The sequence below is a fragment of the Orbicella faveolata genome, unplaced genomic scaffold, assembly GCF_042242905.1.
Source record: "Orbicella faveolata isolate gen_17 unplaced genomic scaffold, um_ofav_v1 contig_3, whole genome shotgun sequence".
Classification (NCBI taxonomy): Eukaryota; Metazoa; Cnidaria; class Anthozoa; order Scleractinia; family Merulinidae; genus Orbicella; species Orbicella faveolata.
In genome coordinates, this window is record NW_028301558.1 from 15,951,971 (window position 1) to 15,978,183 (window position 26,213).

A 26,213-nucleotide genomic window follows, 5' to 3' on the forward strand; every position below is an offset into this window, starting at 1 on the left:
TTAAATTAAGTTTACGTAAGTTAAAATAAGGTATATGTAGAAATGAGTGGGCGGGTACATTTGAATTCAAATTTTTCTCCATCTTCTGAATTTGTCCTTTGTTGTATTGAGCAGAAATGGCCATGGATCATGAATAAATGAAAAGAAGAAGAAGAAGAAGAAGAAGAAGAAGATTACAATCCGTTTTTCATTTTCTTTTAAATCTAATATTTGCTTATTGAAAGGAAGATACTTCGTACCACGCCTGTGCTCAACGCGATCCCGCCGCGAGAATTGCTTTTTGGGAGTGATTTTGATTGGCTATTTACAAGTCATGCCAATCATTGTCACTCAACCATAAAAAGTGAGCGGAGAGCATTCATGTGAAAATACAAACAAAAGGTACATATAGAGCCAAAGAAAATTCGCCAGATGCGAGGTTAACATGGCCAGATCAATCGCAATGAATGTTGCGGTGCAGCTGGCTTTTAGAGAAATGTTTATCAACGAAGGACTCGAAGGTATGTGTTAATATCAGGCACATGTAATTCCAAAATGCGCGGCTTAAAACACTTGAAAGGCCGGCCATATGCTTCTGGCCAAGCTTTTCTTCACAAGGCATAAATAATCTTTAAAATAAACATGTTAGTTTTGCACACGTTCTTCTACCAACCTCAGCTCTGTTTTGATTTGATCGTACATAAAACATAATAATAAAGGAATAACAACAAATATCGCGCGTTTTGTTGTTCCTAACGAATAATATATCTAAAGCACAATAAGCACCATAAAAAAGCGATGCCTTGAATTTTGACAGCTAAAATTGGCTCGATTTTTCTTTTCTACCGACATAGTACACTTATTTATAATAGATGAACACGCAATTTAAAACTTAATGCATGAACCAGTGCGATTTCCCTTTTATATATCACATTAGTTTCGCTTTTTCTCTGGACATCGTGAATCAGTATCGGTCGTTATCCACAACTTTGGCTTCCAGATGAACTCAACAAACTTCGAATGCTTTTTCCTTAAAGTTTATTGGGAACAGAGACATGATGTTACAGCAAGCATCTTGTCGTGTGTTATTACTACACTGTTCGCGCTGACCGCAAATATACTGGAAAATGGCATCGTCATGCTTGTAATTTGCAAAACACGAGAACTTCATTCGCCATCTTTTACGCTGCTGTTTTGTTTGGCGGTCTCAGATCTTCTTGACGGAATGGTTGTTCAGCCATGCTTCGTTGCTTACAAAGTAGCGAAGCTTCTTGATCATTTCAGCCCGTATTGTAAACTGAGGATGGTTCAGTTCTTTTGCGGATGGATAACTTCTGGAGTTTCTGTCTTAACCCTAAGCGGAGTCTGCATCGATCGACTTCTCGCCTTGACCCTGCATCTGCGGTACAGCAGTCTGATCACAGTGCCACGGGTGGTAATGGTTATAGTAGGAGTTTGGATCGTTTGTTCTGCTGACCATCATAAAGTTTTGGTTTGACAAATGGGTAATTTTTCCAGGTATCTTAGCAGAGCCGACCCTTCTAATGATTGCGTTTTTCACAAGTAAAATATTCCAAATAACTCTTAAGCACCAACGCCAAATAAACGCGCAAACCAAACAATGATTAACTTACAAAACAACACTGTTACCGTACTTAAATGCTAAAAATCAGCCGTAACAGTTCTCTACGCTTACGGTTTGCTGCTGGTTTTTTATCTCCCGTTCTTAGTAGCTATGGTTATTGAAGCCATCAATGGTCCCACGCGCTCAGTACGAATGGCGTATGAACACGCTACAATGGTTGTGTTAATAAACTCCTCAATCAAACCCTATTATATACTGCTGGAGAATTAAACTAGTGCAATCCGCATTATAGGATGATCTTGTACATGTTCTTGTTGGAGTCATAATTCGTTTCCTTTGAAAAGCTATTACAAACACATTAATCTAACCTGTTTCAAAACCTGTGACAAAGATTTTGTCCTACGCCACCTGCGCAAAAAAGTACAACAAAGATAATGATTGTCATATAAAGATGACGGTAGGCCTGTAAATGGAACACAAGACCTTTCTCAGTTACCTCACATGTGACAATCGTACGTAATCGTCCCATCTAACTTCATCTACTCTTGAATTATGCATATGAATCTGCAAGGATTGAGCCCGGACCGCGGCGTTGAGAGTACATAATTCTAACAATAAGACCACGTGAGATTTTACTTCTTTAGACCAAAATAGAGTCAGGATTTGCACTAAGTAAACCAATAAAGAGCACTAACAATTTCAATTTCAAGTCGGCCCTCTAATTTTAAAAGTGCCAGTAAATAGAAGATCGATAGATCGACAACACGGTCCGTAACACAACTTAACGACGTCTAATAAGCGAGACTTCAGAAACGCGAGTACAAAACACGAGGGAAGCTAAAAGGAACGAATTACGTACTCATGCAGCAGAAGTACAGCTGGCCAGCTCTGGTGTTCCTTCCTTTCTCTCGTTCCTTAAAGTTCTAAAGTGTTTGGGACAAAATATCAAAGGAAGTTTTAACCACTAACAGAAGCGACTATAGCAGAGTCATCAAAGCAAACTGGGCGGTGACGTATCCGTAAAGATGTGCGAGAAGGACGAGATGTGTCAGGGTGACTAATATCAGCGACACAGGAATCTCCTTACTGATCAGGGATGGCTGGAGAGGTGGACGGGTCGTTGTTGCTAGAGGTAAGTTTATCATTGCACGGAACTTCCTGGGTTAAATTCCTCGTGTAAATTTTATGCTTGTTATGGTGCGAGCAGTCAGGGTATGTAACGATTGCTGAGGTGAGTTTCAACGCCTGATCAATCTGCATTTGTATTTGAAGCGCGTTGGTGACAGTTGTCTCCACTTTGTAGGATGTACTACGGAATTGGAAGCCAACAAATTAAACTTTCGTCGAAGAACGATATGAACACATGATTGTTCATTGCAGTTATGCAGAAAATTAACTTAAGCAGTTTTGAAATAAAGCCTGAAAGAAAGAAAAAAAACAAAACAAACAAAAAAAAAAAGGGTACTCAAGGGGTGTGTATAACTGCGACGGTTAATCATCTCTTCCAAACGTTCTAATCTTGCAAAAAAAACCTTGGTAATGCCACAACTAGGACGCGGTCACGGGCTTGGGTGTTGTTCTGGTCAGAGTGTATGTGAGATCATTAACAGAGATTTTTACCTGCTGGACGACTCTAACTTTGCAACTGGTGCTTTGGACTTCTCAATGTGCGGGTGATTGGCCAGGCGTTGCTCATGGTGACGTAAGATGATTTCTTTGTCCTGTAGGGAAATTCGGTGGTTGGTGAATGGTGTATCTCAAGGCAGGGGTCCGTCAAGAGAACGCATTTTGAAGCGAAAGAAGATGAGGGCTTCACCAAGAATGTGACGGCGCTCGTCCTCCGGCAGAGTTGTGGGTGTCAGCGAAGTGCCGGACTCCCGTAGTACAAGCACGAGCTGTACTGTCTGGAGCGATTAATGATGTCTGTAGCGAACAATACCCCGACAGTATCGGGTGGGGGGCAAGAGGACGGCTATACCCCTACATTTGAAGTTGGGCGTAAGGTTTAGGTTTAGTGTTGAAGCTTGGGTTATGCGGCAAAGATCAGATCTGGCAGCACAGCAGCATGGTGCTACTTTGCGGCTAGCGAGATTGGAAGGCAGGATTACTGACCCGGAAAAATACCCGACTGATGTTTCATATCCACCGACGGTGGAGAGGAATCGAACATAGACATGTGAGCCTTTCGTATGCGTGCATGCAGGGCTTACTGTCTGTCAGGATGCAGGCCTTTTGGTGAGACTTGATCAGATATGTGCTTAAGTGTTTGGCGTCTGAAGCGATAGCCTGGGCGTCTATTTCGCAAGGTGGCCACTTTGCCTGTGACCCTCGCAATTTTGCACTAAACTGACCCCTACTAAACGCAGCGTAGTAGTGAAAATCCATACCTGGTCGTCTGGTTTGGGGAGTGTAATGGTGCAAGCAGTAGCCAAGTTCTTATGAGGTATTGCAGAATGTAGTATAGATCGACTATTTGGATTCGCAGAAGAACCTCATCTGACCCACGGTGTCGCGTTCGGAAATATCATGCCGGCAACACGATGTGCGTGTGCGCTCGCTTGTTAAGTACAAGAGTTCCAAAACCAGCCTAGGATATTGTAGGGGATTGATAACAATCTTTAAATTAGAGAGGCGGAGATCATATTTGTGGAGGGCTTGCACGTGAACGTAGAGAAGATCTAGTGCGGTGTTCCCTCCACAGATGCAGGTCATCGGCAATTCAGGAGAAAGTTGAACTTAGCTCTGTTATCTGTGAAAAGTAGATTGTTGCGGGGTCAAGGTGTATATTCGATCCGGAGGAGGACGAGGCATGAACTCGTGGCTGCTGCGGGTGAATGAAAAGCATGTCTCATCGAGGACTTGAGGTAGGGATGAGCACCTACTATGGTAAACCGATTGAAAAATAGGTGTGACACGGCAGTTATGTCGCTGGGTGACTGTGTGGTGGATCATGTTACCAATGACACCGCTATCGATGGTCATCCCTACCGGCTGTTGAGCGTGAAACACGTCTAAATACCACGATGGCCGAGTATATATACGGAAGACCCTAACTCTAAAATGTTCAACTTACATACATACTATTACATATTACATATGTGCATAAATAAAATGTCTTTACTCAGCTTAAACAGCTTGACAAACCATATGCTCCCGTCAAAGTTGTCTTTTCACAAGGCATAAACAATCTGACGATGTTTTCACACATTGTTTTTACAATCCTCCGCTCTGAACTTGCTCCTATATAAAACATAACAATAACAGAGCTTGAACTAGAAATATCGCGTGTTTTCTCTTGAATAACTCGTACAGTATTTCTTTAGTTAAGGACAATTGAGGACATGCCTTGAAATTTGACAGCTTAAATTGGCTCGATTTCTCTTTCTCTGACATAATATACTCTTTATAACAGATGAACGTACCGACGAAACTTGGATTCAAGAACGATTTCCATTTTGTTCATATCAGTCTCGACCATTCTCGCAGTAACTGGAGATCGCGAATCAGCTTCCCACAACCTAAGATTTACCATGAACGTGACAGACTTCAAATGTTTTTTCTTGGAGGTTTATTGGGAGCAAACAGGACGTAATGTTACAGGAAGCATTTTGTCGTGTGTTGTAACTGCACTGTTCGCGCTCACTGCAATACTGGGAAATTGCATCGTTATGCTTGTAATCTGCAAAACTCGAGAACTTCATTCACCATCTTTTACGCTGCTATTTTGTTTGGCATCTTCAGATCTGCTTGTCGGATTGGTTGTTCAGCCATGCTTCGTTGCTTACAAGTTAGCAGAGCTTTTAGAGAATTTCAGCGCTTATTGTAAACTGAGGATGGTTCAGTTCTTTTACGGATGGATAACTTCTGGAGTTTCTTTCTTAACCCTGAGCGGAGTCTGCATCGATCGACTTCTCGCTTTAACCTTGCATCTGCGGTACAGAAGTCTGATCACAGTGCCACGGGTGGTAATGGTTATAGTAGGAGTTTGGATCGTTTGTTCTGCTGGGACCATCTTAAAGTTTTGGTTTGACAAATGGGTTATTCTTCCAAGTATAGCAGCAATGGCAACTCTTCTAACAATTACGTTTTGCACAAGTAAAATATTCCAGATTGCTCTTAAGCACCAACGCCAAATAAATACGCGAAACCAAACAATGGCTAACTTACAACACAACACAGTTGAGGTGCTCAAATGCAAAAAATCAGCCATAACAGTACTCTATGTTTATGGCTTGTTGTTGGCTTTTTATCTTCCTTTCATAGTGGTTATGGTTCTTGAAACAATAAAAGGTACCACGCGGTCAGTAGGAACGGCTTACGAGTACGCCACAATAGTTGTGTTAATAAACTCCTCAATAAACCCTATTATATACTGCTGGAGAATTAAGCTAGTGCGATCCGCAGTCAAACAATATCTGAAAAGGCTGTTTTTCTGTAATAAAAGTTAGCTCTCCTTGACTGCAAAGGTGCAAAATAGTTTGAGCTGTAACATGATGGCACAAGCTTTCGTTGTACTTCTTCCTTGTTGCACGAAGGGAAATTTTGGCTTCATCATGCATAATCTAAACGACTGGAATATTCGGATTTTTTATTTTATTCATAATGCGGTACAGAAAGTACATTTTCCACTCTCTTTGTTAATATTTTTTTGTTTGCTGTGCCATGACAGATGTTTTAGTATTGTTTATTTTATGTTGACAGGGAGTTACATGTTATAGAGTTTTCTTAATCATAAACGTATCTCAAACATCGGGACTCCATTTTAACAACATTATTATAGGATGGTCTGATACACTCTTTTTTCTTTTCTTTTTTTCTCTGAAAGGTAGCTATCAAAACACATTTGATCTGACCTTTTACAAAGATTTTCGTCCCCACCAACCTGTGCATAAAACGTACAACAACGTCATGACTCTCATAAAAATGATCGTGGGCGTATATGACAAGGCCTTTCTCAGTTACCTCACATGTGACAGTCATAGGTAATCGTCTCATCTTATACATAATGCATGTATTCCTATATTATCGATGTGTGCATAAATGAAAAATTAAACTGCAGGGTCGAGCCCAGTTGGACTGCGGCGGTGACAGGGTTCAATAGTCATTTTCACGGTTAGTTTTTCTCATTTACAATGTAATCAAGAATGTAATCCTGCAACGTGGATGCGAAGCAATTTTAGGCTTCAGCTACAAAATAGCCCGAAAATGCTTTACATACATGCTATATTATTTTGCAATTTAACTGCAATTTTTCGTTAATCGAGTGCGGAGTTTATTCGAGGGCGGCGTTTATTTAAAATCCAAATTATTTCTTGCAAACAATAGTATGGTAGGAGCATTGAAAGAGCATTGAAAGAGCAATGAAGTATACTCCGAGCTGAAATAAACATAGTTATCGATAAAAGCAAATTTACAAAGCTTGTTTAAGTTGAAATACCATATGTTGCTCTCGTGTTTTGATTATATTCCTTTGAGCTTCTAATGACATTGTTACAATTAAGGAAAATAAATTTCTTAAGCTTCCTCACCAAACTTGATTATTACTGCGTTTGCTTTTTGATTTTAATATTCGAATAAACGCCGCATCACGCGTTTATTCAAGCGCGGCGTTTGTTAATACTTCTGCTCCAAAATGCGGCGTTTATTCGAGGGCGGCGTTTAATCGAGTAAATACGCTAAGCAAAGTTTGACCGTGAAGGGCTATTCTAACCACTAGGCAACGTGAAATTTTATTTCGTCAGCCCGAACTAGTTTTAATTTGCACTAAATTTAAACGTAACTAACAGTTTTGACCTAGTGCCTCCGGATTTTAACTGATCGAGTGACGCATTTTCTGTTAAAAAATACGGTGCGCGTGGGAATAGACCATGTGCACGATACTTACCGCAAAGTTTTTCATAAATATTACTATGCAAATTAAATATGACGACATTATCTGCCAATAGTTAGGTATCTCTGCGAAAATGACATTTCAGAGCAATATGATAATAGTGATGCCAACAGAAGTGTTGGCATCACTACATCGCCTGTTGTTCTTTTCTTTTTTTTATTTCTATTTTTATTTTCTTTTTTTCTTAAAACATCGCCGAGATTATGTTTTTCAAGCGGGGTGTACACAAAATAATTCGTACTGCCTAAATCGCCCCATTCCGTTTTCCCGCTTGAACATCCTTCCTAATCTGTTCCATAACCTTGAAATTACAAGGGACCATATGGGTTTTGCAAAGAATACAACTGGAACGGGAGAAAAATGCAGACCGTGGCTCGAACCAGACCGGGTGGTAAGGAAAGAAGTCCTGGTGACGAGGTTGTCAAAAGGACACTTGTGATCTGCTGTAGTAACGTTCCGTGGGAGCCAATGCAGCCACCATATATTTGCAGTACTCAGAATAAATATAAGGAAACTTGTCTTACTATTATTGGATGCCAATATTGGAATGACATTCATATATTTATATACGTAATTAGCCGACCAGAAAACTACGTAAAAAGCCACTTTACCAGTTTTATTTTGTTCAGTATTAATAAGAGTAACATAAACCATTTATTTACTATGGGTTTACCCTTTCCCCTCGTACACTAGTTTTCTTTTTATCCTAAAACACGGGATCTAATTAAAAGCCATATAATTAGTTTACTACATTTTGCATTTTGCACTTTCCTTTAACTGCATCTTATTTTAACAAAACTGCATTGAAATCGTCAATCATCAAATAAAAAAAAATATTAATACAAATACTCACAATTGTAAGGTCCCTAAAACAACTATGAGTACCAAAGATAACTGACAGTTCTCGCGTGAGTCGGGTATTGTAAAATCTCTTCGCGATCGTGTGACAAAGCAGGCTGAAGACACTTCAATTGAAAGACTATAAATATAGCTATCTATCGATGGCATGGGATGATTCCCAGAATAATTGAAAGGCCGAATTAATAAAGTACCCAGACAGATCAGCATTTTCCAGCATGATGAATATTCTACAGGAAATTTTGTTTTCATGGCAGCTGGTGTATTTTGTTCAGTCACAGCTAGAAAGTCTAGAAAGCGATACTGGAGCCCAGACATCAAGCTTCCTAGGAACCTTGCGTGTAACAAAGGGCAAGATTGAGAAAGATCGGAATTTAAGAATAATATTGTAATTGTCGAGTGTCTTTTCAGTTTTTTCTTAACAAATTCTTAACAGCTCGCCGTATCTCACTAATTCTCCAGCAGTACACAAGTGGATTTAAGAAGGAGTTGATAAAAACGGCAGTTCCCGCGTATTCATAGGCGATTTTCACATCTAGTGAGTATCCAGTTAAGGAGTCCACAAGCATTGTCACAAAGAAAGGAAGATAGAAAAACATGAACAAACCATAAACAAAAAGTACAGTCACAGCAGATTTCCTACACTTCAACGCCGTTACTGTGTTAATCTGAATACTCTGCTGTTGTTGGCTTATCAGGCGCTGATGTGTGCGAACGATTTGAAATATCTTCAAAGTGCTCAGGGTTGTTACAACAAAGGTTGAAAGAAATAAAACAGTAGGAAAAATAATCCACTTGCTTATCCAGAATCGCAACGCAACCACCGTTATAGATGCGATCCAAAGAACAGAAACAGTTCGCACTATTCTGTCGACAGTAACAACCGTGTTGTATCGTAGATGCAGGATTAGGGCGAGAAGTCGGTCGACAGAGATCCCGCTTAGAGTTGCCAAAGACATACCAGACGTTATGTAGCCAGATATCGTCTGAACGATTCGGAATGTGCAGTACACATTAAAGTTATCTGAAAGTTCGGCAATATTGTAAATCACGAAACATGGCTGACAAATCAGTCCCACGAGAAGATCCGAAGCAGAAAGGCAAAACAGAAGGGTGACAGACGGTGAATGAAGTTCATGTTTCTTCCAGATGACATGTAAAATAACCATGTTCCCAGTAGAGGTGAATAGAGAAAACACTACATTGAGAGTACATGTCAGAATGATTGCGATGAAGGTGTCTTTTGTCTGGTCCAAGTTTACGTTCAAAAAGAAGCAGTTTAGATGACTTACATTGGTGCTGTTCATGTTGGAAGATAAGAAATATTGTGCGCTATGATTTTTAAAGTTGTATAGCAGTTGAAATATGCCTTACGGTATATGTAATATACACCTGCGACGTTCAACACTAAAAATAATTGAGTTTGGTGATTGATTACCAAGACGGTGGGAGCAGTCTTTGGTGCTTCAAAGTTGTTTGCATATGAAAACTCAAGTGCTCTCAAAGAAGTCTATGGAAGTATTAAAAACATCACCCGAAGTGAAAAGACCAATCACATCCCATTATTTTTTCAACTTTGAAATGAGTCATTTGCAGTACTAGAGTCAACTGCGCCTGGTTAGTAATATGTTGCACATACTACACCAAAACCGGCTCTTATTAGACCTTTATATTTGAGCATAGAGTTAATTATTTCGAAATGAAGTTCTTTTTCGGCTAAAATGCAAAATTATGAAAGCTTGATTTTATACAGTATTCACATATCCCAACGTAATTTCAGATCCTAGCAAAATAATTTACTGCGAAGTTCAAGGAGGGAAAAAAGGTGTTTCCCTTTTAATTAAAAGCCACTCACGAAACCAAATAACACGTTCAAACAAAATAATACCACTGTCAAAAATGTCGTGTTGTGGTCTTCGTCTCCAAAAAGCAAAGAAAGCTGGGTAATACAAAAGATGTGGCAATACAATCAGCATATTTATCCATATAGTGATCGGTGACTAGTCACTCTGTTGACCCTTTTCAAAAATGGCTGCCAATTATAAATCCTTTTGTAAGTACTAAAATTAGCCTGACTAACCTCGTTTTTGAGTTGATAATTCAAAAGAATGTTTACTCCCAAATGGGTTTAGTGAGGCAAATTTAAATACATACAAAATAATTTAAAATTGACAGCCATTTATGAAACGGCTCTGTAAGAGAGTTACAAAAATCATTTAGTATGACTGGAAACACAGACTGAACTCCTCGTTGTTTTCAAGGGATGCAAAATCGTAGAACTTATTTAAGATCCCTACAGTGATTACAACTTGCACTGGATATTAAATAAAATGAAATTATATAACCTGAAAAATATATACACAAAACATAGATTTTCAACAATTAAAAAATGGCAACAAAAGTTGCCTTAAAACGGAAAAACTAGTAAACCAGACAGAAATATGTTTAAGATGGTTAGATGTAAATTTCGTCCTTTTTTTTGGAAAAAATGCCTCGGGATCCAGATTAACTTGGTCCTTCCAATGAATGCTACACAAAACAACACACAGCCGCAAAACGTTAGCTCAAGTGACCAGGGAAGGAATTTACATAAATCATCATTTGCATTCAGATGCTTTATGAATAATGACTTAAAAGTTTGAGAGAGCAGGTTCTACTATAGAACTAATAGACACTAGTGTGGAAACGTGGCATTCTCTCATTCTCGCTGATATCTTGAAGATGACTACATGATTTGTTTTTCTGCTACCCTCTTTAAATAAAGTCTTTACTTACTTACTTACTTACTTACTTTATTGCAGTTCAACGAGATCTAGATTTTTATCAGAAATCTGGGTTATATACCAATATTCAGCCCTATTTTGTTTCTCCCTCGACCACAACTATCTATTGTTACATAACTGTCGGTGATCAACATACGTAGCGATTGCTCTCACCGTTTCTTGATAAAATAATCGAGCTAAAAGCACGGGCAGAGAGATGCTTTAATTTGTTGAAAGCAAAGAGTAACGCAGCAACCTTTCTATCAGAATAGTTCATTTACAACAGGACCCAAAAGGTTTCACAGTACAGGTTTTTATCATATTCCTTGCTCGAGCTAAAAAAAAAAATTATTTTATATATCTATTAATATACGACTAAGAAAATTACTTGATTGTGATTGGCTGAGAGGCGGCCAATTTGCCGTTCATTTTTAATTTGCACTGCACTACAAATTAATACGTGCACTTTCGTAATATCAAAGCCATAACAATAATTATAATGAATAGTATCTGGGAAATTCTCATATTAATATCACTCGTACTGCACTCGCATGCATTCGATTACCAATACATAGCTAAAACTGCTGTCCCAAAATCATTTTCAATTTCTCAGTCTATTCGTTATAGCTCGTCGTACCTCAGTCCCCAATTCTCCAGCAGTACACAACTGGATTTAAGAAGGAGTTGATATAAACGACAGTTGTCGCGTAGTCATAAACGATTTTCACTGTTACTGTGTATCCAGTAAATGTTTCGACAAACATCGTTGTACAAAATGGGAGATAGAATATCACAAACAAACCGTAAACATAAAGTACAGTCACTGCTGATTTTCTACATTTGAGCATGTTTATCGTGCTGCTTTGAACACTATGCTGTTGCTGGCTTATCAGACGCTGATGTCTGCGAACGATCTGAAATATTTTCAAGGTGCTCAAAGTTGTAATAAGAAATGCCCGAACCAATATCAACGCTGGAACGATAATCCACTTGTTCATCCAAAACTTCAATGTAGCAACAGCTATGGCGAAGATCCAAAGGCAAACAGCAGTCTGAATCACGCGAGGAACAGTAATAACCGTGTTGTATCGTAGATGCAGGGTTAAAGCGAGAAGTCGATCAATAGAGACTGCGCTTAAAATTAACAATGACACGCCAGACGTTGTCCAGCTTGATATGTTCTGAGTCATTCGCAAAGTACAGTATGCACTGAAACTTTCTAAAAGTTCGGCAATCTGATAAGCCACGAAAAATGGCTGGCAAATGAGTCCAACTAGGAAATCTGAAACGGCGAGGCAAAACAAAAGGATGAAAGATGGTGAATGAAGTTCTTGTGCCTTCCAAATGACTTGTAAAATAATAAAATTCCCAGAAGCTGTTATCAAAGAAAACACCGCATCGAGAAAAACAGTTAGAACCCTTGCGATAAAAGTGTCTTTCGTTCGTTCCAAGTTGACATCCAAAAACAAGCAGGCAGGATGACTAAGATAGGTTTTGTTCATCTTGAATGAAGACTTATACCCATTTGACACATATTGCATACAAGTCTAATAATTATGTACAAATAGCTGCTGTATTTACTTGTAACAGTGGGAGTGCCAATTAACGGCGCCAGGTTTGTTTTCTGAATGTTTATAAAAATTTAAATGTTGAGTAGGAGACGATAAACTTGAAACAAATGAATTCTTACAGTCTTACATTCTTACATTTAAGCCAATCACAGTTCTAACGCTGAGTGAGTCGCCTACCTAGTCGGAACAGTTGAAACGGAGAAAGTTTCGATCTCACTTGTTCTCTAGAAATTTGACAGTCACTTTTAAAATTACAGTCAATCTGAACATAAAGCCAACCTTTTCTTTTTTCGGCTGGATCTAATATTCTATTGCGTGATTACGGTAATAGCTTTTTGTCAATAGGTTCTGCACATGCTAATATCACGTGCACTTGGCAATCACTAGTATTGTCGTGATGCGACCTGAAAAGCCGAAACAAAAAACCATCATAGAATTATTAAGAGTGCCTTTTGCGACACCGTTAATATTAAAATTTTAATTTTAATTTGCATGACGTTTTCCATGCTTTCAAAATTAATAATATCTACATGGAAAAGCTTGCTAAAGATTAAGCCACTGAAACCCCATATATTTCCTGATAAATTTTAGTAAAAGTCGCAAAGTGTGACATACCACTGTAGCTTGAATATTGGGAATACCTTGTTTTAATTCCTGAGGCTTGTGAACATTCACCTCTTAAATTATTTAGAACGACTTGGTGTCATGACGCTTAATTGGTAGCGAGGCAAATCAAAAGGACTAAACGATAAACAATATATCGGCTGCATCATAAACTCCCTGTACAGGAGAAAGAGCAGCGTAAATATAAAGTCAGATGGTCTTATTCATATTTCCCTGGTTCCAGACCGTTTTTCCTCTTCCCTTATCGAATATCTTTAAAATTTGGGCTGTTAATTAGGCGACAACAAATCATCTGTCATACAATTACCTGTATTTGTATGTTTTTTTGTTGTTTAATTTTTTGTGGGAGAACTTCAGAAGATGTGTTTTGTATTAATTATAAATACAATATTTTTACAAAATTTATAGCACTCCGATACCAATTTGCATAGGACATTAACCCGTGTTTTTGTTAGCTCTCTTTGAAGTCAATAATATATCAAACACGAAACACTGTGTTCACAGTTCCAAACACCGTGAAGAGTGTTGAAGATACGACGCGTAGCGGGGTATGTTTGATGAACTTCAAGGTGTTTGGAAATGTGCTAAATGCTGTCTTGAGTGTTTGAAAGATTTTCTTAATCGAAGCTAAAACTAACAAGAAAATGGAAAATTCTACCCTGATTAAGACAAGATATTCAAACACCGTCACAGTCATACACCTTATTCCAAAATGGCCGCAATTTTAGTATTCTTTTGTTTACTTGCAAATTAGCCCTTGTTGCTTCGTTTAAGGGAAAATATTCTTTTGAATTTCGAGTTTAAGAACGAGGCAACAAGGACTAATTTGCAAGTAAACAAAAGAATACTGAAATTGCGGCCATTTTGGAATAAGGTGTATGATTTCCCTTGTTTAGACTTGATGAATTATCTATGAGTTGAGAATATGTGGTCGTAAATTTCTTCGTCGTTATTACGCTCGTAAAGCCTTTGTATTTCGTTTATCTCCTGTCAATAATTTCCTGGCAAGAAAATGTCCAATATCTTATTTGTTCGATTTCATATTATTTTGATTCATTTTATAATTCAGACGCAAGCATAATGATAATTCTCCAGCAAGACCATCAGGCGGATGCAAGAACAGGTTAACACAAACATTAGCAGTAATGCAAACATAGGCGATTTCAACTGTGAACCCACCTAATGTCTCCACGAACATCGTCGATGGAAGACAGGATATCGCAAACGCGTATAGTAATGACGGATTTGCTACATTTGAACTCGGTTACCACGTTGCCCTGAAAACTCCGCTGTTCAGTGCTACCTTATCTGGCGCTGGTGTCTGCGAACGTTCTGAAATAATTTTCAAGTTTAAAGTTGTCTGTGGGGTTGTAATGAGAACAAAATAGCAAGAAACTTCAGCAGAAATAACACCACCGGAATAAAAATCCAACGGCTCCCCAAGATCCGACACTACGCTAAACCCGCTTTGAAAATTATGTTCAGTTAATTGTTCTTTTCATGCTAACGACAATAAAACGTTTTCTCGTTCTCTGATTACAGCGCTAAAATATATACATTTTTTTAATTTAACAAGGGAAGGTGCATTTTATTTCGGTTTTATGATTTTTATCAGAATCAGATCAGATCGGTATGCGCAGTTGTACGCACCGTTGCGGCGCTAAATAATCAAATTTCTGAGCCGGATCAAGTAAATATATCACTGTTCAAAATTTCTTACAAAACTGTATATGTTAATATTATGTCTGAGGAAACACAAATAGCAAATGGTGAACATCGCTCTCTAATGAACTATTTACGTCAATTTAGTGATAAACGAGACGCGCATTTGGTAAAAAGTCATTAGAGTTTGCTGTGTATTTTTCCTACTACTAAAGAACATCTGTGTAAATAAATTATTCAGGCTGATTTAGTGCCAACTAGAGCACATTTGATGAAAAGGGTTTATTGCTAACCAGAGAAACCTGTAAAAAGTCACTGCGAACGAGCTTGAGGTTGCTGAGGGAGTCCTCACGGTTTTGCTGCATTTATGAACAACGGTAGCCACTTTGATTTCTCAGCTGCTTACCCACGTTGTTTGACCACCATAGTACCAGCATTTTGACTTGAAGACTAATTACAGCGATAACCTCAGGGGGCCTCCATCAACCCACCTTCCATGAGAAACAAGGACGGTTAGGTTTCGAAATATTGAAAATGTGACGTGGTTATTTGTATTGCTTGCTTCGTAATTTTGACTGAGATAGAGATGGAGGTGAAATGACCGCCTACATTAAGGCCACAGTACAAGTTCCATCAGCATTTCGGAACGTTTGGTAATTCAACATGCATCGCATTAAAATCCTTCCTACAAACCCACAAAACAACACCCTGGTTAAGGTAACAAGGCTTAAACACCTTGAAGCAAACAATTTTAAATCTTGACATTAGTCGGATGCACATGTTTAAATATTTGCAGTTACACCCACCTTTCCGATGTCTGCTCAATTTCAAAGCGAAACGCTAAAGCGGAAAAGTCGCTAATTTGTTTTGTTTTGTTTCTTTCTTTCAGTTTTTGCTCAGCGTATTCTTCACAGCTAGTCTTATTTCTGTTATTCTCCAACAGTACACTAGAGGATTTAAGCAGGAGTTAATGAAAACAGCAGTTGCTGTGTAGTTATAGGTGGTTTTCACTGTTAACGTGTATCCAGTAACAGCTTGCATAACCATCGTCGCCCAAAATGGAACATAGAATATCATGAACAAACCATAAACGTAAAGTGCAGTCACAGCTGATTTTCTACATTTGAGCACGTTTACAGTGTTACTTTGAACACTCTGCTGCTGCTGAGATATCTGGCGCTGATGTCTGCGAACGATCTGAAATACTTTCAAGGTGCTCATGGTTGTGACAAGAAAACTGGTAACAACTATTGCCGCGGGAAAAATACGCCACTGGCGAATCCAAAATCTTAGCATGACGATTGTCACAGATAACATTCATACAACAAAAACAGTTTGCAATACTCTTTGAACGGTTACAAAGGTGTTGTACCGTAAATGAAGGGTTAAAACAAGAAGTCGATCAATAGAGACTCCACTTAAGATTGCCAAAGATGCGCCACTCGTTGTCCACCCAGATATGCTCTTAATCATTCTCAAGATGCGATAGGCACCATAGTTATTTGTAAGCTCGGCAATCTTGTAAGCCACGTAAAAAGGCTGGGTAATAAGTCCAACGAGAAGATCCGTAGCAGCAAGACAAAATAAAAAGATGAAAGATGGCGAATGAAGTTCTTGCGTTTTCCAGATGACATGTAGAATTAGTGCATTTCCAGTAGATGTTATAAGAGAAAACACTGAATTGAGAATGCATGTTAGAACGTCTGAAATAGATGTATTTTTGGTTTGTTCCAGATTTACGTCCAGAAAGAAGCAGTTCAGATGATGTGTTTTGTTCATATTGTAGATAGTTTCATACACAGCAATAGCTAGCACGCCTCATGGTATGCTGTAAATGATGCAGGATGAGATTTTTGCAGTTTACATTCGATTGTTATATTTAATTCATATATATATACTTGCTATATTGAATAATTACGTAGTCAGTTATGGTTTCTTTCGGTGAATTTATCGATCAATATCAGACTTGCGTATCCTGACATCAAAACATCACTCGATCAGATAATGATATTTTCGAGTCATTTCTTTTTAGCCAATCACAAAGTCTGACAATGAAATAATTTTAAAATATCCATCTGTCTAATGAATTATTTACGTCCAGTCAGTTAAATACAAGAAGTGCATTTGGCAAAATGTGAGCACTCAACTGAGGAAATGTGTAATAAATTATCTACGTCGACTTATTGTCAGCGCGTAAAAGTAGATCATTATTCTTTTCGTAGCCACAAGCCGCCTGATCGAAGCTTATTGTGGGCTGTGCAGGGGCACTTCTTGTGAAGCGTCTCCTACCGAAATTTTAGAAACCGTCTGGTTATGCCATGCATGCATGATCATCAGCTGTAAAAGCCTGGTCTTAAAACTGGAGCTAGAAGGCATTTCAATTGTAATCCTCTGTAATGGCTGAAATTCGTATGATGAATGACCTCGTTTAGCACAGTTAACTTAAGCTGTGTTACAGATATAGATTTAGTCAGGTCTAAAAGCGGAGCTCCTAAGTAATTCCAATAATTAACCCTAAAGGAAGAAGAGGATTTGTTTCTATTGGATCAGAAACTCATGTAACAGTTCAGCGTGTGGTTTCGCTATTTTTCTAGTTACATTTTGACAAACTACACCCAATAAGCGTACTCAAGATTGTAGAAATTAGGTACGCAATATATCAGGGACTTTTCAAGAGAAGATTGTGCAAGGACTATGTCGGGAGAGAAGTCAACAACACGCCAGGTTTTTTTTGGCGCCGAAATTTTGCCTTTACACCTACTCCCTCCTTCTCTCCCAGAGTAATAACCCGACTTGAGCTTGCCATCCAATGGAAAACCAGTACATGGTTAGCGGTAAACTATAAAAAAAACGCAATCTCGATGAGCTCCAAACTTATAAATAAATAAGGTCTTTACGAAAGGATCAGGCACAGCATACGTGCATGTGACTTTACAACCAATAATAAACTCTGTCATATGTATTACAAAATTATTTGAAGTTAATTAAAAAAGATATTAGGAAAGAAATTTAAAAAGACGTTTATTTGCAAAAGCCAGTTTAAACCGTTCAGTTGTTTTCACAGCTCTAGGGAGTATGAAGTCATGACCGTTATCTCTAAGAGCCCTGTTACGTTTAGGTGGAAGCAAGTCATACAATATATGATCAGTGTCACTGGTGATTCTCTTAACAGAGCACTGTTCCTATTCTTTATTACATCAGATATCAGAATGTTCTTATTTGTATAACTAAGACACCCAACGGATTGTTGAGGAGATGAACGAAGACCTCCTCGATGTGCGCAACTGGTGCTTCAGAAATCGACTAGTACTAAGTCCAGACAAGACGAAATTAATTGTTTTCGGGAGCCGACAGATGACTTCGAAGCCCCATGATTTTCGTTTGTCTTTGTTGGGAAAAGACATCTCCCCAGTACAATCACCCAAAGATCTCGGCGTGATTTTGGATTCGAACTTGACATTTGATGATCATATTAAGACCACAGTATCAGAATGTATCGCACGCCTTGCGCAAATTAGCCGTGTCAAACACTGTCTTGACAGAACGTCGTTGTTAACCGTGATAAATGCCTTGGTTTTCAGTAAGTTGTACTACTGCTCGAACGTCTGGGCAAATACCACAGAGAAAAATATAAGGAAATTACAGACTGTGCAGAACTACGCATGTCGAATCGTTAGTGGCGCGAGAAAGTACGATCATGTAACTCCCCACTTAAAAAGTTTGTCTTGGTTACCCGTTAAGGACCAACTATACTACCGCCAAGCTACCATGGCTTTTAAATGCATTTCCGGACACGCCTCCAAATATCTGACGTCACAATTCATTACTCGCGAGCAAGTTACCAAGCGTACAACTAGGAGTGGCCAAAAGCTTGATATACCTTTTTTTAAAACAGCCTCAGGACAAAGAACATTTTATTACAGAACTATTGGACTTCGGAACAATTTAGACCCCTTTTTAAAATCAAGCTGTTCAGTTCAAGTTTTTAAACGTATCTTAAAGAATAAGCTTTTAGACAATTTTGTAAATACTCCCTAAACTTCATTTATTTTTAGTATTTTTCGCGACTACAAAGTTTAGATAATGTTGTAAATGTTTTTTAAATTTGATTAATTTTGATTGTGTAATTATTAGTAACTTAGTAATTTAAGTAATTGTTCCTGAAAAGCCCCATTGGGGAGGTAACAATAAAGTATGTATGTATGTATGTAACTAAATCGATAGACTCGCCTAATGAAGGTGTCAATCCGATCTAAATGTTTGCCTTGAAAGACGGGGCCCTACACTTCTAATCCATACAGAAACAGTGACATTTTCAAAGATTCGAAGAGTTTATTGAGCTGATCTTTAGTGTATCCATCATACTTGCATACTCTAAGAATATACAGTTGACTAGTGGCTCTGGACAGTAAGTTGTCAATATGAAGATCCCAGTTACAACAATCTTCCTGGAAAATAATTCCCCGATGTTTCAGCCACTCTTTCTGCTCAATCCCAGACGCTGGTGGAGGAGCAGACTAAGTAGTTGTACTTAATGTTTCATGAAGGCTATATTTGCTTGGTTTATATTTCTGAACCAAGTTTGGCAGATGAGCTTTCTTTGTTCTCCAGTTTATTTTAATTTAGAAGTTGTGACAAAATGTCAGATTATGACGTCATAATTGATGACGTCACCAAAACGTGCTATAATTTTTTGTAAAATCTGATGTAAAGATTATGTCATTGGAAAGGCCCTGACTTGAGGAGTAAAATGCTGGAAACCGTTTTCTGCTATGATGATTATTTTTTGACATATGGTAAATTAAAAAATTTTTTGCTGTCCCCCCGGAATTTGCTTAACCATACTGTTCTTCTTAAGTCAGTCTCTTTGGTTTATTTTTTTCAGTTTTTTTCTAGGAAGGCTAATAATCTAGAAAAATAGAAAGCTTGATGTTGTCAAAAATCGTATGGTTTTAGAAATTTGATTTTCGGCTTTGTTAGGATGGTATTAACAGTTAAAAAACGGGTGACGTCACAGGTTATGACGTAAAAAAAACTAATTTTAACGAAATAACACTAGAGGGATAATTTTTTATTCCGATTTTCTTCTTTATTTTTGCTTAAGTCATCTGGCACATCACATGTGTAACATAGCTGCATTTGCTGGAACAAAATTACGGCTCCAATTTGGGGATTTTTTTCAAGGGGGGACCCCATATTTTGCAGAGTTATTTTTCATATTTCAAAATGCCATATTTCATTTAATTTTTGTGATATGGACAAAATTTTTTCAGGTTTCAGCTCCCCTTGATGTGCTCTTTCGAACACATTCTAAAAAAATATGCATATTAAAAACTTCAAAAGTGGCAAAAAAACACATGACGTCATCACTGTGACGTCACAACTTTGACATTTACTGACATTTTTCACGTAAATATAATTGGCAATAGGTCTCCTGCTCATCTGCCAAGTTTGGCGTAGAAAGAGTCAATACTTTTTAAGTAATGCGAAATAATGTGAAATATCCAACATTTGGGGGCGGGTTTGGCCCCTACGTAATCGCCGAAAGCGAAGTTAACATTGGTGAATATTCACAGAAACGAATACGCGTTACTGAAAGGATTTTTGGCCCAAGGGCAACGGCAGTCATTTTGAAAATTCTCTGTCCTTTTAAATATCCTGGACTTGGAGTGATATCTTCCGAATAAATGAAAAATTCATTCAGCAACTGTCTGCCACGTTTACTTGCCGAGATGTCAAATAAATAAATAAATAAATAAATAAATATATATTTATATAGCGCCATTTTCCACTAATTGTCCATGGCGCTTTACAATACTTTAAAATTAAAATCCTAATTAAAAATTAGTGCTCTTAATTAATCCTAATTAAAAATTAAAATCCTAATCAAAGGAGGCGAGCTTAGTAACCAGGCCTCAAAAATGTTATATTCACCGCGTGGATCGCTGAATATAACGTCATATAAGCAATCGCTCAACCAATCAGATTGCTGGAAACTATTTGTTCAGTTCTGGTATTATACTAATATGCAATAGCATTTCTCACGTCTTTGACATATTCAAAGACATCCTGTTGTTGGCTGCCCAGCTGTCAAGGTTCTTAACTTCCGCAAGCGCTGTGTCAGAGTTTCTTCTACCAGCCACAGTAATAGGGATGTCATCGGCATATTTCACGATCCCGTTCTTTAAATCGACAAGTTTTACATCGTTCACCATCAGAGTGAATAAAAATGGCTCAAGGACTGTGCCCTGTGGCACCCCTCTTTTAATGTCAACATAACCAGTAATCTTTCCATCAAGAATGACCCTCTGTTTGCGGTTGTCAAGGAAGCTGATAATCCAGTTGATGATATATGGATTAAGATTAGTAGACCTCAGCTTATCGCAGACTATAGATATTTTGTGGGAGACGGTGTCAAATGCTTTAGTGAGGTCAAATGACAAATCTCGAACAAAGGTCTAAATCCTCTTCGAACCATCTGAGCCAATTATGTTGACACTTAATAAACGTCATTGTGATATTGCAATATTCCTTGTAGGCGAACTGATCCAAACCAATCGCAGACTTAAGCTCCTTCGATTCAAAAACCTCTAAAAACATTCTCATGGTGGTGTTCGTGAGGGATATCAGTCGAAGCTGAGCACACTATGACTAGTGGAGATTCTTTGGGTATTGTAGATATGTTGGCAAGCTTAATTCCATGGAAGAGCAATTTAATGCTGTCTGAGGGAAGAATGAAAAAGCTTTTTAATTATTGGAGCAAGATGGTGTGCAAAATCTCTCCACAGCCAGTAGGGGAATTCCATCCGGACCTGCAGCTGTGCGTTTCGACCGTGTCCTAAACCCAACAGTATGCACTTCAAGAGTAAAGATGTATGTTCGTTCCGGAATAGGTGATAGCTCCGAGGCTGAAGACTGTGTGTCAGTGTTAACTTTTTTACGACAACAGGCTTATATCCTCAGGGTTAATAACAGAGCTGTTGTTTTGTGCCTTAGACCCTCTTGTAACAATTTTGTTTACAGTATTCCACCAACCCTTCGTCCCAGTTCCATGTTTGCTGTTTACATTGCGTACAGCCCGCACTTGGTTGTTGAGGATAAGCTCATAGATCCTTGCTTGTAGGTCAGCATTCTTATTCCTGATGGTACACAGGTGTTTAACTATTGGCGACATACAAGGGGGGTCCCATGAAGACACCTTAACCTTGATCAGGGGGAGGCATTCATTGGATATCCCTACAAGGGTGTCATTTAATAAATGGGTCGCCTCGGTGATATCGTCACACGACAATACATTGCTCCAAAAGGGCATGCTTCCAGTCTTTGCAGCATACATAACCTGAGCCCGCGATATAGTCACGTGATACTGGTCAGTGGATGCCTTGTTTTGATAGCTGTCAATTAACTATAACATAAATGTCCAATATCAAAGACGTACCTATGGTAACGGAGTTACTCTCTTAATTTTCAAGGTATTGGGCTTGGCGTGTGGACGTACGGACTTATTGACGTACGAACGGACGTATGTACGGACAGTCACGTGACAACCACATTTTTTAAGAGCGTTGGGTTACCAAATTTTCTAAGGTGTGGGGCTCAGCTGGTGCACCTTCGGCGCGCAGGGGCTCCGTTATTATGAGTAAAACTAAAAAGCAAGCAAGGAAGATGTAGACAGGTTATAAACGACGATCTTCGAAAAATATCGATCGAAAGACATTTACGTGTAATAATTCTAGATGTGTCGTGCATTGACGTAGTCCCCTTTCCAGTCCGAGCGCTCGTGAACGACTAAACTCAGTAGTAAATGTTTACAACAGATCTCATAGAACTGCTCGGGATTGAGGAACCTTCTAAAGGTGAAATGGCAGCTTGACTATGGACTGGGCGTAATTTTTCATATAATTTTGCTAAATACGCATCACTAAAACCGTATTTGCAAACCTACAAGACGAGGTAATAAAGCCGATATAGATCTCGCTTGAAATTAAACAAAATATATTACCATACCTCAAGAATGTAAGTGCTGTGCCGCCCTGATGTCAATATCTGGGGACACATAATTATTTGCAATTATACCGATCTTGTTTCACTTACTTGTCGCTCTATCACCATCATTTCAAAAGCAAAACAACAACCAATTGTCAAAGAGACTCTAAGAATTTCTCTTGAGTCAGTTTCAGTTTCTCTTAAGTAAATTCTTCACAGCTCGGCGTATTTCTCCTATTCGCATGCAATATACAAGGGGATTTAAGAAGGAGTTAATAAAAACGGCAGTTGCTGCGTAGTCATAAGCCACTTTAACTCTTAACGTGTATCCAGTTAATGTTTCTACGACCATTGTAGCACACAACGGTAGATAGAATATGACGAACAAACCATAAACGTAAAGAACAGTCACAACTGATTTTCTACATTTGAGCACGTCTACAGTGTTACTTTGAACGCTCTGATGCTGCTGAGATATCTGGCGCTGATGTCTGCGAACGATTTGAAATATTTTTAAGGTGCTCATGAGTGTGACAACAAAACTTGTAGCGACGATCGCCACCGGAAAAATAAGCCACTGGCGAATCTAAAATCTTAGCATGACGATTGTCACACATAACATCCATACAACAAAAACAGTTTGCAATATTCTTTTAACGCTTACAATGGTGTTGTATCGTAAATGAAGGGTTAAAACGAGAAGTCGATCAATAGAGACTGCACTTAAAATTGAAAGAGATGCGCCAGTTGTTGTCCAACCAGATATGCTCTGAATCATTCTTAAGATACAATAGGCACCAAAGTTATCTGTAAGTTCAGTTATCTTATGAGCCACGTAAAATGGCTGACAAACTAATCCAACGAGGAGATCCGAGGCTGCAAGGCAAAATAAAAGGATGAAAGATGGCGTATGAAGTTCTTGTTTTCTCCAGATGACTTGCAATATAACTAAATTTCCAATAGCCGTTATCAAAGAAAACACAGCATTGAGAATACATGTTACAACAGTTGCGATAAAGGTATCGTTGGTTTGTTCCAAGCGTAGGTCCAGATAGAAGCAGTTGGGAAGACTTAAGTTGGTTCTGTTAATTTCTGACATGACCATAACTGTCCGGTTATAGACTGTAGCTGTACTTTAAACCTGTGTGTTGCGCGCGTAGTGCAGTTGATACAAGTAGAGTCAGTAATTTACATCTTTGCGCTATTGAGCTTTTCTTATCACCTTAATTTTGTTGATTGGTTTCTCGGCCCACAACACACGAGGTGCCTTTGTTTTTTAAGTATTATTTCAAAGTTGTTTACATGTAGCAAAATTGAACTCAAGAGTTTTCAAGCAAGTCAGTTGGGCATACAATATTATGAATAGCACCTGTCTTCAAGGGTGATTGACCAATAAAATCACAGATATCTCCATGTTTCAAATCTTGGATCAATTATAACTGAAGTTGTTTTGGTTGCAAGCAAATTAAATTAAATGGTACCAAGAACAAACGCTTTCAATCTGTAGTTCATTTTTGCTTTCATACAATTGTGAAATTCGCAAAAAATAATAATGATATGTTGAAAACATCAAAAGCTTGACAGCGAGTGCGTAAATAAAGTTTGCTTTTTCGAATATCTCTTCGGAAAAACGGACAGTAATAATAATTTACATGATTGCGTCGCACGGTCTTGATCATGTTTGCGCATAAAATCCTATTACATGTTTTTAAATAAATACCGCGAAAACGTTTCAAATGCCCACTCGCGCTAACAAAGAGTCTCAGAACTGGAGCTGTATAGTTTAATTTTATCTAACTGAAAATTATATTGGACAGAACCATAACAAAAGAAATCAAAACATGTTTAAAGAACAACTCTATGCTTTCTCTACAAAGCTGCACATCGTGTGTTTTCTCTATTGTACGATTTGGGGGAGCAGAGCCTAAACACGGAAGCTTAAATGGGAGACCTAGAGGCAAATGACAAATGATGGTGTAAAGAAGACAATAGAAAAAATAAAAGGATTTTATTGAAAACAGGCAAAAACAGCCTGCGTGTAGGGTAACTTAGCTTTTGAGTCCCACGCGCGAGGGGTTAAGAGCGAGTCCGGGAGCGTAGCGATAAGGCCGGAGGAGTCTTAATTTTCTCAGTCCCTATTCCTTCGTGAAACTCAAGTAACGATAAGTTATATCCATAACTTATATCTATAGAAATGAGATATTAGTTCTTGTCCGACTACGCTCTTTCTGGAATATAATTCATGAAAGGAATCAGAACAATTTTGTTAAGGTCAAAACGCGATTACAAACACAATTTTGTCTTGTTTAACGATGTTCAATGGAGACAAAGAGTGATTAAAAAACCCTGGGGCAGCCCTAGAAGATATTGAAACATAAGATAAATGTATCTCAACCTCAACATGGTTGTCTTATTGTTTTAAAATAAGTGGTCGAATCCTCGTAAGTGTAACTGATTATTTACACTTCAAATGATATTTGACATGTCTCCAATTTCGGGCAAAATTGCACTAGCCTCAAGCTATAGGCAAGTGCAATTTGAATTTTTTTCAAATATCACGGGTATAGTGTAAATCCTTAATTGCTCTAGCGTTCATGCGATTATTTATTTACCATATGATTGAGAAAATGACAAACACGCCCATATTAAAGTGCACCCGGCCAAAGGGAAAATAAAAAACCAACGATAACTTCGCCTGCTCTTAGCCCATTGTAAATAAATTTATGTAGCTAACGTGAGTCTTTACAGCTTTTATATCTGGTTACGTTTCCAAAACAATTTGTATTCTGTTTTTTCTAATCCATCGATAGTATTTATGTGATATCGATGGCACACAGTATGTGGTCATGTTAAACCTGCATGTAAATGTACTGTTGATCGATGCTGAGAGTTTGTTCTGCCATGTTTGAAAGGTGAGCAAAGCAATTAAATTGAGAAACTTGCATAACTACGCCAAATTAAATCGAGGCTCTTCTCTGAAATCGCTCAGTCAGTGCAATGTAACCAAATCACAAACCTTGTGCTGAAAACAAAACATGATTTTGACAGGCATGATGTTCCTTGTTTTTGAGTCAAGCCAGTTTAAATCTATACAGACCCGGAAGAGGAGAAAGGCATGTTTTCCACAATGGGAGCCTAAACATAGGAAGACTACCTTTTCAATACTAAAAAAGTGTACCAAACGTAATTTGAAATTTGTTTGAACAATTCATATGACATAGTTAGTAGCTTTCGAAAAGCGATGCTTCCTAGGTAAGCATACATTTTACAGGCATGCTTAATTTGAATTTTCTATT

General features: G+C 38.3%; 2 protein-coding genes and 4 pseudogenes across 2 annotated transcripts; 1 reads left to right on the forward strand and 5 right to left on the reverse strand.

Annotated features, from left to right (window-relative positions):
• Positions 1-5,094: 5,094 nt before the first annotated feature.
• Positions 5,095-6,012, forward strand: LOC149106640 (melanocyte-stimulating hormone receptor-like). The gene has a single exon (XM_089297369.1). It carries the CDS (start codon positions 5,095-5,097, stop codon positions 6,010-6,012), a length of 918 nt encoding a protein of 305 aa, XP_089153495.1.
• A 2,042-nt stretch (positions 6,013-8,054) lies between these two features.
• Positions 8,055-9,704, reverse strand: LOC110040906 (melanocyte-stimulating hormone receptor-like). The gene has a single exon (XM_020746169.2). It carries the CDS (start codon positions 9,617-9,619, stop codon positions 8,720-8,722), a length of 900 nt encoding a protein of 299 aa, XP_020601828.2. The 5' UTR covers positions 9,620-9,704; the 3' UTR covers positions 8,055-8,719.
• Positions 9,705-10,642: 938 nt separating this feature from the next.
• Positions 10,643-12,728, reverse strand: LOC149106641 (histamine H2 receptor-like; annotated as a pseudogene).
• Positions 12,729-15,630: 2,902 nt separating this feature from the next.
• On the reverse strand, positions 15,631-16,716 carry LOC149106642 (melanocyte-stimulating hormone receptor-like; annotated as a pseudogene).
• A 1,211-nt stretch (positions 16,717-17,927) lies between these two features.
• LOC149106643 (uncharacterized) lies at positions 17,928-21,146 on the reverse strand (annotated as a pseudogene).
• Positions 21,147-23,071: 1,925 nt separating this feature from the next.
• LOC149106644 (melanocyte-stimulating hormone receptor-like) lies at positions 23,072-24,119 on the reverse strand (annotated as a pseudogene).
• Between the last annotated feature and the right edge of the window lie 2,094 nt (positions 24,120-26,213).

Bases quoted from the DNA above. Each gene is read 5' to 3' on its own strand.
- LOC110040906 (XM_020746169.2), bottom strand. From the start codon at position 9,619: ATGAACAGCACCAATGTAAGTCATCTAAACTGCTTCTTTTTGAACGTA.
- LOC149106640 (XM_089297369.1), top strand. From the start codon at position 5,095: ATGAACGTGACAGACTTCAAATGTTTTTTCTTGGAGGTTTATTGGGAG.